Here is a 13,715-nt window from a genome sequence, read left to right as displayed (position 1 = left end):
ACTAAACTGTGTTCAGTCTTTAATCCACACAGGAAGGAATTGACCTCGATTTACAGGCAGGTGTGTGTTAATTCTCTTAGACTGCTATCTTCACGATTAGCTTTGGTCCATAAAGGGAAAAGCTGAGACCCAAGAGCCACAGCAATGTGCCAGGCTTCAGAGCCTGGGCTGGAAGAGAACTGTGGGGGATGGAAAAGGTGTACAGTAGGTCGCACATGCTCTTTGCTTAATTAGTGCAAAACATGGGGGTGATTCACACCTTGAACATCTAGAATGTGGAAGCCAAGATGTCACCTAATGAAGAGGATGTTGATACAGCTTTATCTACGACATTACATCACTATCCCAATTTGAAAAGGCCATATTATAGAAATCAGTGTTTTAGGTTTAGAAAGGGGTGCAGGAGGTTTTCAGTGAGGTACATAAATACTAGCCTCAAGCTGACTTGGAAAAACCAGGAGCCAATGAGGCTCTGAAAGCAGTGTGACCAGTTCAATGTGGTAAGACTTAGACCCAGGGCCCAAACCATAGTCCAGCGGATAAGGAGCATGCTTTACACGTGGCCAAGCTAGATTCGCTTCCAGGCACCCCATATATATTCCCTGAGCCCACCAGCCGTGAACCCTGAGGGCAGAGCCCTCAGCAGAGCACTGCTGGGTGTGGTCCCCAAACCAAAAAAAAGTAAATACTTAACCAGATCCCTATCCAAGGGAGCTTCCAGACCTTCCTCAAGTCCCCTGACCTGCCTGATCAACCTTGCTCAAGGAAGTGGTTTATCTAGAATACACATCTCTACTGGGAGTCCTCAGTGCCTCTGGGTTTCGGCTCAGCTACTTCTTTGTGCAAACCTAGAGAAGACTGTTTATTGTCTCCAGCATTGTAGGAAGTTCCAAAGGCCATCCATCCCAAGGCAAGGCATACTACCTTCGCCCCCCAGGCTTCCCCTACTTTCCCCGCAAGAAAGCAGCGGCGGGAGGGGAGGCGGGCTGGAAGAAAAGAGGGGGTGTCACAAGCACCTATGACCCGCCAGGCGCTTGCCCCCCGACTCCCCTAGGGCCCGGCCCCACCCTGCCCTCCAGGCTCCAGCCTCCAGCCTCCCGACGCCCCAGACGTGGCCGGGCCCTGCCACCGTCCCATGGCCAAGGGGCAGGGCCAGCTGAGCAAGCCCCGGCAGCTCCACCGCCGGGTCCCCGCCCTGTTCCCGGTTCCCGAGCCGGGCCTGGGCGGCCTTTAAATGCCACCCTGGGCGGCCAGGCAGGCGCGCGGCCCTCTGAGCTCGGCAACCTCTCCGGCTCCTCCGCGGCAGAAGGCAGCGAGCCCCCGGGGCTGCATCGCTCGCCCTCCCCTCTGCTCCCCGGCGTCTCCTCCTCCTCCTCCTCCTCCTTGTCAGGGCCCCGAGCGAGTGCGCGCGCGAGTGTGCTTTGGCTTGTGTGCACGCGCGCCCGAGCCAGCCTCGGACCCGCGCCCGCGCCCGCGCGCGGCTGCAAGACCGCCGGGGATCCCCGCCCGCCCGCCCGCCGCCGCTGCCACCCGGCCGGCTGGAAGATGGCGGGGTCGGTGGCCGACGCGGATGCTGTCGTGGTGAGTGATCGCGACCGCGCGGTGACAGCTGCGGGCGGCTGCGGCCCAAGCCCGGAGCACCCCGGCATGGGCCAGGCGCCCGGGGGTACCTGTTAGCTGGACCTCGCGCTGGGGCGCGGGTTCTGGGGGGGCCGGGCTGGCCTCTCAGGGGGTGCTCCCGAAAGGAGCGTGTTTGGGGGTGCCCACGGCGGTATGTTGCGGGGTTCCGATCGCCCCTCTCTCTGGACGGTGCCTCCGGCGGCCCAGGTGAACGTGCGTGGCCAGGGCGCGCGTCCCGAGGCCGCCCCGGACGTCTTGGGGATCCCCCTTATCCTCCCCCCCTTTGGAAATAGGACCGCTCCGGGGAGAAGTTGAGCTCGGCCGTTGCCCCCCCAGACACGTCCCCGCGCGGGCAGGCCTGGGCCACTGCGGGTCCCCGGCCGAGAGGGGCCTGTCCTCGCCGTCCCGGGGTCCTCGACCTTGATTTGCGCCTGGCTCTGAAGGTTGGGGTGTTGGGGGGGGGGAGCTTAAAAAGCCTAGCTAGCGGCTGGGAAGGACGGGTTGTGTTGTGTTAAGGGGAGGGGGTTGATAATGGGGCCACTGTGAGGCTGACGCTGCTGCTGGTACCTCCAGATTTATGTAGGTTCGTCCCTGCACACCCCCTCTTTCCCCCCTCTTGGAAGCCTGTCGAAAGCCAATCTGTGTGCCTCTATTTTTAGAAACTAGATGATGGGCATTTAAACAACTCCTTGGGTTCTCCGGTTCAAGCCGACGTGTACTTCCCACGACTGGTAAATAAATGATTTTGTTCTTTGCCCCTACTGTACCCCTTTCCTTTCTAAATGGGGGGCAGGTTCCCCAGAATCGGAGAGCTGGACTCTCCCTTTACTCCGTAAGTTTTATTTACTGCTTCTCCAACCTGCCTTGCAGATAGTTCCTTTTTGTGGGCATATTAAAGGCGGCATGAGACCAGGCAAGAAGGTGTTAGTGATGGGCATCGTTGACCTCAACCCCGAGAGGTAAGTCAGAGATCTTGTCGCCGCCAGAAGACTGATCCACCAGCTTTAGGCTGCCCTGCCCACTTGTGTTGTGGTTTACTGCCCCTCCTCTTCCTCTCCCTGGGGCCAGTGTTGCTGGTTGGGAGTGCCAAGAAAGTACCATGTTCCCATGAAAAGAATGTGTATGAACCCCAGCCATCATTTCTCCAGACAGCTATTTATATCCGAGATTTTAAATATAGGCCCACATCATTTTTTCTTTGACCCTTAGGGAGACCAAAGGATTTTTTGTTTCTTAATGGTTTTTAAACTTGGTGCTTTCAGCAAGACCTGACAATATAATATACATAGGAGCCCAGCATTACAAGATGTTCTCTTCTGATCATTTCTTGGGACTGTTTTGAGAATTCTGAAATGGATTAAGGCCTAGATATCTGTCTGGATAGTTTGTGGGGAATCTGACATTCCTAAGGAGTCTTTTTGCACTCTGGGGATGTTTTCCCAAGAGTTTCTCCTCAGTAATGAAATAATTAATTTGGTTGTATTCCTACTTCTTCAAGGTCACCTCCTATGTAGAGGAAGTGCCTGTTAAAATAATGGAAAAAAAATCTGGGCTTGAACCCTAATACCACATACGATCTTGAGTCTAGCCAGGAGTGATTCCTGAGTATAGAGCACAGAACCAGAAGTAATTTTTGACATAAAATTCCACACATAAAAATAAAATTAAAGGGGCCAGAGCAATAGCACAGTGGGTAGGGCATTTGCTTGCACGTGGCCGACATGGGTTTGATCCCTGGCATCCCATATGGTCCCCAAAGCCTGCCAGGAGCAATTTCTGAGCATGAGCACAGAATTTGGAGTTAATCCCTGAGCACAACCAGGTGTGGCCCCAAAACCAAAATAATCATAAAAAATAGATTTAAAAAGTAGGCAATCACAGAGAAGGACAACTGGAGCCTTGAGTCAGTACTTCTGTTATTGTAGCAAAAGTCCTGAATAAAGGGAAATGATTTTCTTTGCAGCTTTGCTATCAGCTTAACCTGTGGTGACTCCGAAGATCCTCCCGCTGATGTAGCCATTGAACTCAAAGCCGTGTTCACAGACAGACAACTTCTTAGAAATTCTTGTATATCTGGGGAGAGGGGTGAAGAACAATCAGCAATCCCCTACTTTCCATTCATCCCAGACCAGCCGTTCAGGGTGAGTAGTAGAGTACTTCAGCCCTTGGCGGAACATTGATGTATACTTCGTGTGTGTGCCAAGAGTGCTCTAAGAAGCCAGAATTTCTGCATGTCTAGGAAATATGTCCCTTGATGGTGATAAAATTATTTAAAAAGATCAGAAGGGGACCTGGAGTGATAGCTCAGTGGATAGGGCATTTGCTTGCATGTGGCTGACTGGGCTTGATCCCCTACATCCTATATGGTCCCCCAAGCTTGCCAGGAGTAATGTCTAAGCACAGAGCCAGGAGTAATTACTGAGCGATGTGGAGTGTAGCCCCAAAACCTTAAAAAAATAAATACAAAGATCAGAATGGTCCAGATAAATAATACAGTGGGTATAGCATATGCCTTGCATGTGGCCAACCTGGGTTCAATCTACATGTTGTACCCTAAGCACTTCCAGGAATAATTCCTGAGTGCAGAGCCAGAAGTAACCCCTGAACATCATTGGGTATGATCACAAAACTTCCCCTCCCAAAAAAATCAGAAGATCTCTGTATACTGTTATAAATTAATTCTTGCCACAGTAGCTAATGGCACTATTTAACAGTATATTTAGTAAATAAACCCAGATTTACATGTCCAGGTTGTTCAGAAAAAATTGCTATATATTAATCAACATAGTGCTTGGCATATAATAAATTCCTGTCTTCATATGTCTGATTGATTAATAAAGCTTATTAATAAGGGAAGAAAAAAGGAAAAAACTTAAATTTTTAAGTATCCAGATTTTTTTTTTCCCTTTCCTCTAAGTAACACTAAACTTTTTTTTTTAATTCTGTAATAAGGTCTCTTCTGCCCCTCTGTTTTGCCTAGGAGGTAGGGCCTGGTGGTTTGATACTTGGGCTTAGTAATGTGGTACTACTCTGGTGAAACTAGGGACCACTGGGCACACCCTGTGATGGTAGAGCTATAGAGAGCCTGGGATGCATTATCTGAGCTCCACCCCAGCCCTGGTAAGGACATGTATGTGCAAAAACGTGTGAGTCAAGGTGTATCCTATGATGCTGAATCGCATCCTCAGGTAATGTTTGAAGACTATTTACCATTTCATGTCCTGTTCTTCCTCTCGAGAATGAGATCCACTTCTGTCTCTGTTTCCCACTCTGGGTGAAGTTGTCTCCATCTATTTCATTGTTACCATGTGTCTCTTTCCTAAACTAGAGTGAGGATAGATTTGTACCCCATTATCTTGTGAGCAGGAAGCACATCCCAGATGTCCAATTTAAGCAGCATTAGCAATATCTTTCTTTTTGATGGATAATCTAAGTAACAGAAGCAAGTCAGCGATTAAGTAGAAAAGGCTTTTACTGGAATGTCAGGCCTAAGGATGAGATTGTCTGCATTACACCATAGCATACATCACAATTAAGGCAACTCAGTTAAAAGCTCTGTGTTGCAAGTAGACCTCATAAAGCGAACAACTTTTAACCTGTTGCTCTTCATCTAGAAATTTATAAGGGCCTTACAAGGAGGCAATTATTTTCCTTCCCATCTTACAGTCTAGGGAAAATAAGAATCCCTGATCTCCCCCTTCTCTAAGGTGGTAATGGCCTTGTAGATTCCTCTTGGCAGTGGTGGTTTCTTTTTTTTTTGGGGGGGGGTCCACACCCGACAGCACTCAGGGGTTACTCCTGGCTCTATGCTCAGAAATCGCTCCTGGCAGGCTCAGGGGACTATATAGGATGCCCGGATTCGAACCACCATCCTTCTGCATGCAAGGCAAACACCCTGCCTCCATGCTATCCCTCCGGCCCCAGTGATGATTTCTTAATGAAGAATCATAATGCATATCTCAGGAACATGAGTAACCAGCATTTTAGACTCTTCCAAGAGGAATATAATGCTTCCTAGTAGCAAAATTGAAGTGAAATCAGCCTTTCTTGGTGCTATAATTTTAGTAATAATATGAATTAAATGTGACTAATATCACATATATAGTGTTCTTGCATTATGAGTACCAATGCTTTTAATAAACATAGCACAGAACCAATGATTAAACACTATGGTGATTTACTTAAGAAAAAGGAGGGAAAAGCATTTACCATATGGAATGAGTCTTTCTGTTTGGCTTAACAAAGCCTTGTTAATTATACATCATGGTCCAAGGGTAATTACTGTGTAAACCCTGCTTTCGTGTTTACGGTGTTTGAGTCTAGACTAATATTACATGCTACTGATGGGTATCAGTTCTATCTTGTGAGAGGCTCCCTAAAAGTGGGATAGAATTGCAGAGGTAGATGGTGAAGGCATTAAATCCCTAATCAATAAATCCATGCTAATAGACATCTCTTTCTGAAGTGTAAGAGAAAGAAACGTTAAAGCATTAGCGATTTTGACTCTTAAAGGGTGCCAAATAGTACTTGAAAATGTATTTCTATTCCAACAGGATCATCATTAGAACTAGAGATGCAGATTTTTAGATCCCATGCTAGACTGAGCTGGAAACTTATGGTGGAACCCATAAATATGTTCTAATTTGCATATAATTTCTATGGACTCTGATGCTTCAGGGATTTTTTGTTTTTATTTATTTATTTTTGTTTTTTTGAGGTTACACCCAACAGCGCTCAGGGGTTACTCCTGGCTCTACACTCAGAAATCACTCCTGGCAGGTTCAGGGGACCATATGGGGTGCCGGGATTCGAACCACCATCCTGCATGCAAGGCAAACACCCTACCTCCATGCTATTTCTCCGGCCCCTTTTTTGTTTTTATTTTTGTGGCTAACCTGGTGATACTCAGGAGTTACTCTTGGCTCTGCACTTAGTAGTTGATGCTGGGGCTCAAATCCAGTCAACCTCATGCAGGGCAAGCACTCTACCCATTGTACTATCTCTCCAGCCCTAATGTTTTAGAATTATGAAGATGTTGACTACCTTCCTGTGAAGAATATTTGATTATTGAACAAAAGAGGTTCAAATTCTATTTTTATTTTCATCTTTGGTTTTATATTCTAGATTCAGTCAGCCTCTTGGTGTTGATTATATGTACGGCTGCAAAGTATATGGGTACTGGGGACCAATTATGATCCTCTGACAAATTATTTTATTTTATTTATTTATTTATTTATTTGGTTTTTGGGCCACACGCGGCGGTGCTCAGTGGTTACTTCTGACTATCTGCTCAGAAATAGTTCCTGGCAGGCACGGGGGACCATATGGGATGCCAGGATTCGAACCAACCACCTTAGGTCCTTGGCCGGCTGCTTGCAAGACAAACACCACTGTACTATCTCTCCGGCCCCAGATTTTTTATTTTTGCTGGAGAGTTTAGCATCCCAGATTTCTAGGTTGTCCAAGAGTCAACTGTATTTATTGTTGGTTGTTCTTCCTGGCAGGATTCATTCAAATTGTGAAAATGAGGATTACTGTTTTGTTTCTTTCAGGTGGAAATCCTTTGTGAACACCCACGCTTCAGAGTATTTGTGGATGGACATCAACTTTTTGATTTTTACCACCGCATTCAGACATTGTCTGCAATCAACACCATAAAAATCAATGGGGACCTCCAGATCACTAAGCTTGGCTGATGTTTATACCACCTCTCTTTCAAATAGAATAAGGTGCCACAACTGTCTATCAGTCTGGGAGGAGATCCAAGCAAGATCTGGAGACTTAGAAAACACAAAAGAGGGGCAAACTTCACTCATTTATTTCTGTGTAGTTTAAATCCAAAGGGACAAACTTCAACCATGGTTTGTCCTTAGGAAGAAAGCAGCTGGCAGGCACAAAGACACCGAGCCAATATTCCCAGGACAAATATATGTATGCTGGATTTGATTCAGACTAACCTGAAATGGATTTGTGATGATTTGTGATTTGACAACAACTCGCTCATCTTTTCAAAGCAAGATGACCTTTAGAAACTAAAGTATTAAAGACTTAAATCAACTAAAACAGTACACCGAATTCAATTCATTCTGCACTGAAGAAGAATTGTGTAGCACAACCAACATTTTAGTCAGGGTATTTATATAGAATGTAGGTTGTTCAAGGTGTGATTGGTTTTTGTGGGTTGTTTTGTGGGGGGTGTTTTTTGCACACCATAATGTTAATTCAGATTTTTAAAGCTTTCTTGTAGTTATTTATTTATACTCAACTGATGTATAAGAAAATGAGCAATGTCTCAAGAACAGAAAATTACAAAACTTTTGAATGTACAAATATTCTAAATCTAAGGGGGAAAATTATGTTACAATCATGAATCAGGTGAATTTCTACCTTAAAAAATTAAGTTGTATTCATGACCTTAAGGTCTTGATATAAACTGCTATAAGTGCTTTTGGGAAACTACAACATTTCGATAAAACTGCTTTACAAATTATTGAAGATTACATAAAATTCTATTTACATCACTCTTTTTACTGTGTATTAGCACAGTATTGGCTTCCTTAAGACTAGTTAACTTTTCACTAGGTTTACACAATAGCTTTTTAAGTTGTTATTAAACATAATTGAAAACATAAAAGCTGATTGCATAGACAATTTTTAATATCTTATATAAACTTAAAAGTATAATATGAAAGTCATTCTGAAATGCATTATAAAGCAGAAGCAAATGGCCCCAAATAACTTACTTGGAACTAATTTTTATCAACTTAAGTTGTTAGTCTTTTGTATAATTTGGATTATGTGATCCTCACCAATTTCCCTATGTTAATACCTCTTGAGCTTTAGAGTAGAAGATGCTTCCTACTGAGTTGGCACTGCTGAGATATTAGGATAAACAGGATTCATATTAGGAAATGATCTAGATAAAATCCCAGGACTCTAGGTCTTGATTACAGCCAATGGTGTGAAGGCTTCCAGTTGGGCTGTAGGAGTCTCCCCAGTATTGTCCCACAGTACTATCAGTGTCTCCCTAGGCAAGGAAGGTTGGCATTTTGAGAACTGAACTTCATTGACCCTGGAGTGACACTTGGTGCAGGTAACGGGGGAAAAGGGGTGCTAGGGTAAGGGTGTGTTTTGTATATTATTTAGATTTTGTTTGTATAGCATACTGCGTCTTGTTACATGTTCTTGTCTTGCTTTACATTTAAGTTCTGTTTTTATACAACATGCAGAGGCACTGAAGTGGCCGTGTCCTCTTCACGTGTTGAGAATGTAGACAGTGTTTCGGTACCAAAGTCTAAGAAAAAGTGAACTAAGTGGTGAAATTTTTTATAAATAGCATATTTGGATTCTTCTCCACTTTGAAATTGTGTAGCACAGTTCCATTGTGTTATATGCAAAGATATGTTTTCAAACACGACTGGCTGAGCATTGAAATGCTTTACCTACCCACTGATGTAATGGCTGTATTCAGCCAAGAAGGCTGGTTCATAGCCCAGGTATTTTCAAGCCTGTGCTTAACTTCTTGTGACTCATAAAGCCACTCTACGTAAGAGAGGGTAGAGAATCTAAGGGGGCGCCTTGAGCATAATAAACATGAGGGGATTTGATTCTCCTTATGGTGGTTTGGGTAGGTCTTCATTCCCATTCCTGCATAATTCAGCAGAAACTAGAGAGGTGGGGAGTGTAACTAATTGGAATTGACACTCCTCTCTCTTCAGATCAGCTAACTGGTTAGCAGCCAAGCTCTTAAGCAGCTTAGTGCAGTTAACCCTTCACTTCTCTGTGAGGTCAGTGGAAACCTCTTGGTTAAACCTACTGGAATTTGCCTAAATGATGTGAGGATCTGGTTCAGTATAGCTAAATCCAGCTATACTAATCCCTACCTGTAAACTAAAACAGTATTCATATCCTCTCATTGGCATGTGAATTCCTAAGGATTCAAAATGGGAAGTGCAATTTAATGCTTCACAGGAAAGCATTTAGGTATGTAAGGAGTTAATTCTGACCAGAACCCTCATTTTGTAATATGACCAAAACCAAGGAACATAAGTAACAATCAGGCTCTGGCAGAATAAAAGTCAGGCTTTTGACAATCTATCCCTCTCTGAAGCAAAATTGGAGTGAATGTATCTACTTGAAAGTTAACAAAAGTGGCTTCTATTTTCTGGGCTAAACCAGAATATTGTCTTAAAAAGATTTTTTTAAGTAAAATACCATTTCAAATCTTGCCAACCTCAGCAAAACTCTCCTATCATTAGTCGTTAAAAATGGAAAAATCTGGGGCCGGAGCAGTGGCACAGCAGTAGGGTGTTTGCATGCGGCTGACCTAGGAGGGACTGCAGTTCGATCCCCCCAACATCCCATATGGTCCCCCAAGCCAGGAGCTATTTCTGAACGTAGAGCCAGGAGTAGTCCCTGAGAGTCATCAGTGTGCCCTCCCCAAAAAAGGGGGAAAATTCTTTTATTTGTAATAAGAGGAAAACTTTCAAAAGATGCATTGCAGTTTAGCTAATACTGCGTATTTGTCTTTCATCTTACTTACTTTATTCATTTTACTTAATTTCTCCCCCAAAACAGACTCCTGTAAAGGCAAAAAAAAATTACCTTTCAAAAATCTGTTTCATAATTAATTAAAATAGGTATGTACAAAGTACATAAACCATACCAAACCAAAAGAGAAGAAATGACCACTAGGCTTAACAGGAAGGAAACCCTGTTGCCTTGAGAGAAACCTGGCATTTTCTGACATTAACATAGGAATAATATTCCTATGATTACATATTTTCAAAGAAACACTTTCTTATTTACTGCGTGGTGTAAAATGTTACTAAATGTGTTTTCACATTATTATGTCACTGCTGAAAGTTATTTGCACTATAATAAAGGCATTTTCTATAAAAATGGTTTCCAGTTTCTATCAAGCTAAATCTGGCACCAGGTATGATATGCTTAGAGCAGACTATATGGCATATCCATGTTCCTCTCATTAAGAACACTTTGTTCATGTTTCTCACATTAATAAATAAAGGAAAGTAAAGGTCTTCAAGAGACCTCATGAGTATGTTCTAGGGGCAATGGGTTTTGGGTAATAAGAGTCTATTTTAGATGATAATGGTCTGACTGCATGTGCCTGACATGAACACAGCTTCCAACAGTGCTGTGCTGGTTCTACATTACTGAGCACCTAAAGGCCATGCATAGATCTAGGCCTAGCAGTGCTGTGTGGTGCTCAGGCAAATGGTGTCATGGGCCAGAGAGATAGCTCAGCGGGTAGGGGCTTGCATGCAGCCAACCCAGGACAGAAAGGGGTTTGATTCCCGGCATCCCATATGGTCCCCAAGCCTGCCAGGGGCAATTTCTGAGTGCCACCGGTGAGACCCAAAAACAAACAAAAAATGATCCAATTCAGCCTCGCACATGACAATGCAAAGGATGGTCTCTTAACTCTTTGAGCTATCTCTAAACAGAGTGAGTTCTCTGTCTCTGTCTCTATCTCTCTGTCTCTGTCTCTCTCTCTCTGTCTCTCTCTCTGTCATAGAGGGGATGGTTTACATCTGGTGGTGCTCAGAACTTATTTCTTTACTCAGGGATCACTTTAGCAGTGCTGGGAACAGGGAATCAAACCCAGGTCCCCTGCACAGCAAGCACCTTACCCATAGTCCTATCTAGCCTAGATTGGTTTATTTTCCCATGGAAATTGCATACCATAAGTTCACTTTTTGGTGTGTAATTGAAGTTTAACACTTGCAGAGATTCAGACAACTACAAACTCAATTAGGATAAAAATTACTCTCTAGCTCTTACAATTCCTGTGCTACCTACCTGCTTTGTAGTTAAGCTTGTCTCCCATCCTTAGGCAACCACTGATTTATTTCTCCTTTCTATAGTTTTGCCTTTTCTTGGACTTATTTTTTTTTCTACCTCTTCTCTTGGATTTATTTTTATGGCTTTTGTTTATTTTGGGGGGACCACCATACTCAGTGCTTACACCTGGCTCTGCTCAAGGATTCCTTCTGGAAGTACTCAAAGGACAATATGTGGTGGCAGGGATTGACCAGATGCAAGGAATGCACCATAACCCCTGTACTATCTCTCTGCTGCTTTCATGGATGTCATTAAAAAAGATCATACAGTATATAATCTTTTGAGAGTGGTCTTTCATGTGCCTAATGCATTTGCAATATCTCAAAATTTTTTTCTTTTAATTAATATGTCATATACCATTGTATAGATGAGTATCTGTTCATTTGTTAAGGATGTAGTGGCTTCTAAACATCTTAGCACAGTGAATAAAAAAGCAAGATTATGTCTTCCCTTTCCTGTGTTTTGAGTGTCTAGGGAAGAAATTTGATCCCTGGAGCAGTCTTTCTACAAATAAATCCACAGCTTATAAAAGTTTCCTGCTTTCAGTAAGGTCAGTGAAAAGAGAGACATCTGGATCTATTGTCATACTCAGACCTTAATGGGTTTTGTTCATCTCCACCTCCCAACTCACCCTTTTTTTCTCATTCTAGATGCAAAGCTCTGAGGCTGTATTTTTTGTTTTTTTTTCAAAGCTTTGGCATTTAAGTACAAGTAGAGTGAAATCTGTTCAGATAAAAAAAAATTAGCCAAGCTATTGGGCAGATAGGAGAACTTACCCTACTTTCTGCCTAGCTAGGGCCATACCTTTATGGGACATGCACCATTTTGGATTAGCTGGTCTAGAGTCTGTGTTTTCCCAGGGTGAGTGATAACATACTTTGAAGGTGCACTGGAGCAGGCCAAGAGGATGACCATAGCTTCCGGGGTCATTGGGTGCCTTTTGCCTTTTGCTTTAAACAAGATACAGCATAGCAGGTAGGGCATTTGCCTTGTATATGGCTGACTGGGTTTGGTCTCCAGCATTTCATATGGTCTCCTGAGCCTGCCAAAAGTAATTTCTGAGTGCAAAGCCAGGAATAAATCCTGAGCACCTCCAAGTGTGGCAAGGACAAACAACAACAACAAGATAATTTCTGGACAGAAGTGACAGTACAAGTAAGACACTTGATTTACAGATAACCAACCTGGTTTCAATTCCTAGTACCCCATATAGTCCCTGAACCCTCTCAGGAGTAATCCTGAGTACAAAGTCAAGAATAACCCATTAGTATTACAGGGTATAAACCCAAAACAAAACAAAACAATGATGGTTTTGTGTTTGGGCTTTGGGGTTTGTTTTGGTTTTTGGCAGGGAGTAATTATTTTTCTGAAAAGAGGTTGTAGGTCAAATAAGTTTGGGAACCTCTGGAAATGCCACAAATACTTAGAAGTTCATTGTATTCCATTGATATTTATTAATTTTTGCTTACTGTTGTGATACATGGATGAATAAAACAAAGGCCTCTGATTGTTGTGTTTGTTAGTTTGGAGGGAGGAAGGAAAAACACCTGGCTGTGTTCTGGGGACCAATCATGTGGTCTTGGGAAGGAATACTGAGGTCAAGCTTGCTGAGCACCGGCTTCAACTCTTTGAGCTCTCTAGGCTTTCTGGTGGTTTTACAGTTTAGTGTGATTAAAAATCCCCACTCCATCCACATCCCCAGTCTGTTTGTAAAGCTTAGTCCTGGGAGATTCTTTTCATTAGGTCTGCAGCCAATAACAAGAGTTTGTATTTGTAGGGATAGGAGAAGGGACACTCTTGGCACTGCTAACCAGAGATCTCTCCAGGAGGGCCTAAACTTGTGGTGCTGAAGATACTGTATCAGTAATGGAACACAATTTGACTTCATGCAGGTAAATGCCTTATCCATGTGCTATTTCTCTGAACCCAAGAGTTTGTATTTAAGAAGTATGGCAGTTGGGGCTGAAGTGATAATTCAGCAGATAGGGCACTTATCCTGTATGTAGCCGACCCAGTTCTATCTCATCACCACATTCGAGCACTGATCCAGGAGTAAGCCTCAAGTACAACTTGGTGTACCTCCAAAACAACAATAAATATACACTTTTAAATATCTATATATATATGCATATATATGGTTCTGGCTTTCAAGTTAAGAAATTCATAATTGGACCAGAGAGATAGCATGGATGTAAAGCATTTGCCTTGCATGCAGAAGGTTGGTGGTTCAA

The 13,715-nt window shown here is 43.5% G+C and overlaps 1 protein-coding gene across 1 annotated transcript; it reads left to right on the top strand.

Moving 5' to 3' along the window:
* Positions 1–1,508: 1,508 nt before the first annotated feature.
* LGALSL (galectin like) lies at positions 1,509–7,683 on the top strand. The gene is made up of 5 exons (XM_049784757.1): positions 1,509–1,581; positions 2,280–2,351; positions 2,491–2,579; positions 3,584–3,761; positions 7,173–7,683. Exons 1-5 carry the CDS (start codon positions 1,546–1,548, stop codon positions 7,314–7,316), a joined length of 519 nt encoding a protein of 172 aa, XP_049640714.1. The 5' UTR covers positions 1,509–1,545; the 3' UTR covers positions 7,317–7,683.
* The last annotated feature ends 6,032 nt before the right edge of the window (positions 7,684–13,715 follow it).

The sequence above is a fragment of the Suncus etruscus genome, chromosome 12 (genome assembly GCF_024139225.1).
Source record: "Suncus etruscus isolate mSunEtr1 chromosome 12, mSunEtr1.pri.cur, whole genome shotgun sequence".
NCBI lineage: Eukaryota > Metazoa > Chordata > Mammalia > Eulipotyphla > Soricidae > Suncus > Suncus etruscus.
This window is presented reverse-complemented; position numbering and strand designations above follow the sequence as displayed.

What these genes read in the sequence shown, in the direction of transcription:
- LGALSL (XM_049784757.1), top strand. Translation starts at nt 1,546, where the DNA reads ATGGCGGGGTCGGTGGCCGACGCGGATGCTGTCGTG. An exon ending in CCGACGCGGATGCTGTCGTG is followed by an intron (nt 1,582 to 2,279) that starts GTGAGTGATCGC and finishes CTCTATTTTTAG; the next exon opens with AAACTAGATGATGGGCATTT. An exon ending in ACGTGTACTTCCCACGACTG is followed by an intron (nt 2,352 to 2,490) that starts GTAAATAAATGA and finishes CCTGCCTTGCAG; the next exon opens with ATAGTTCCTTTTTGTGGGCA.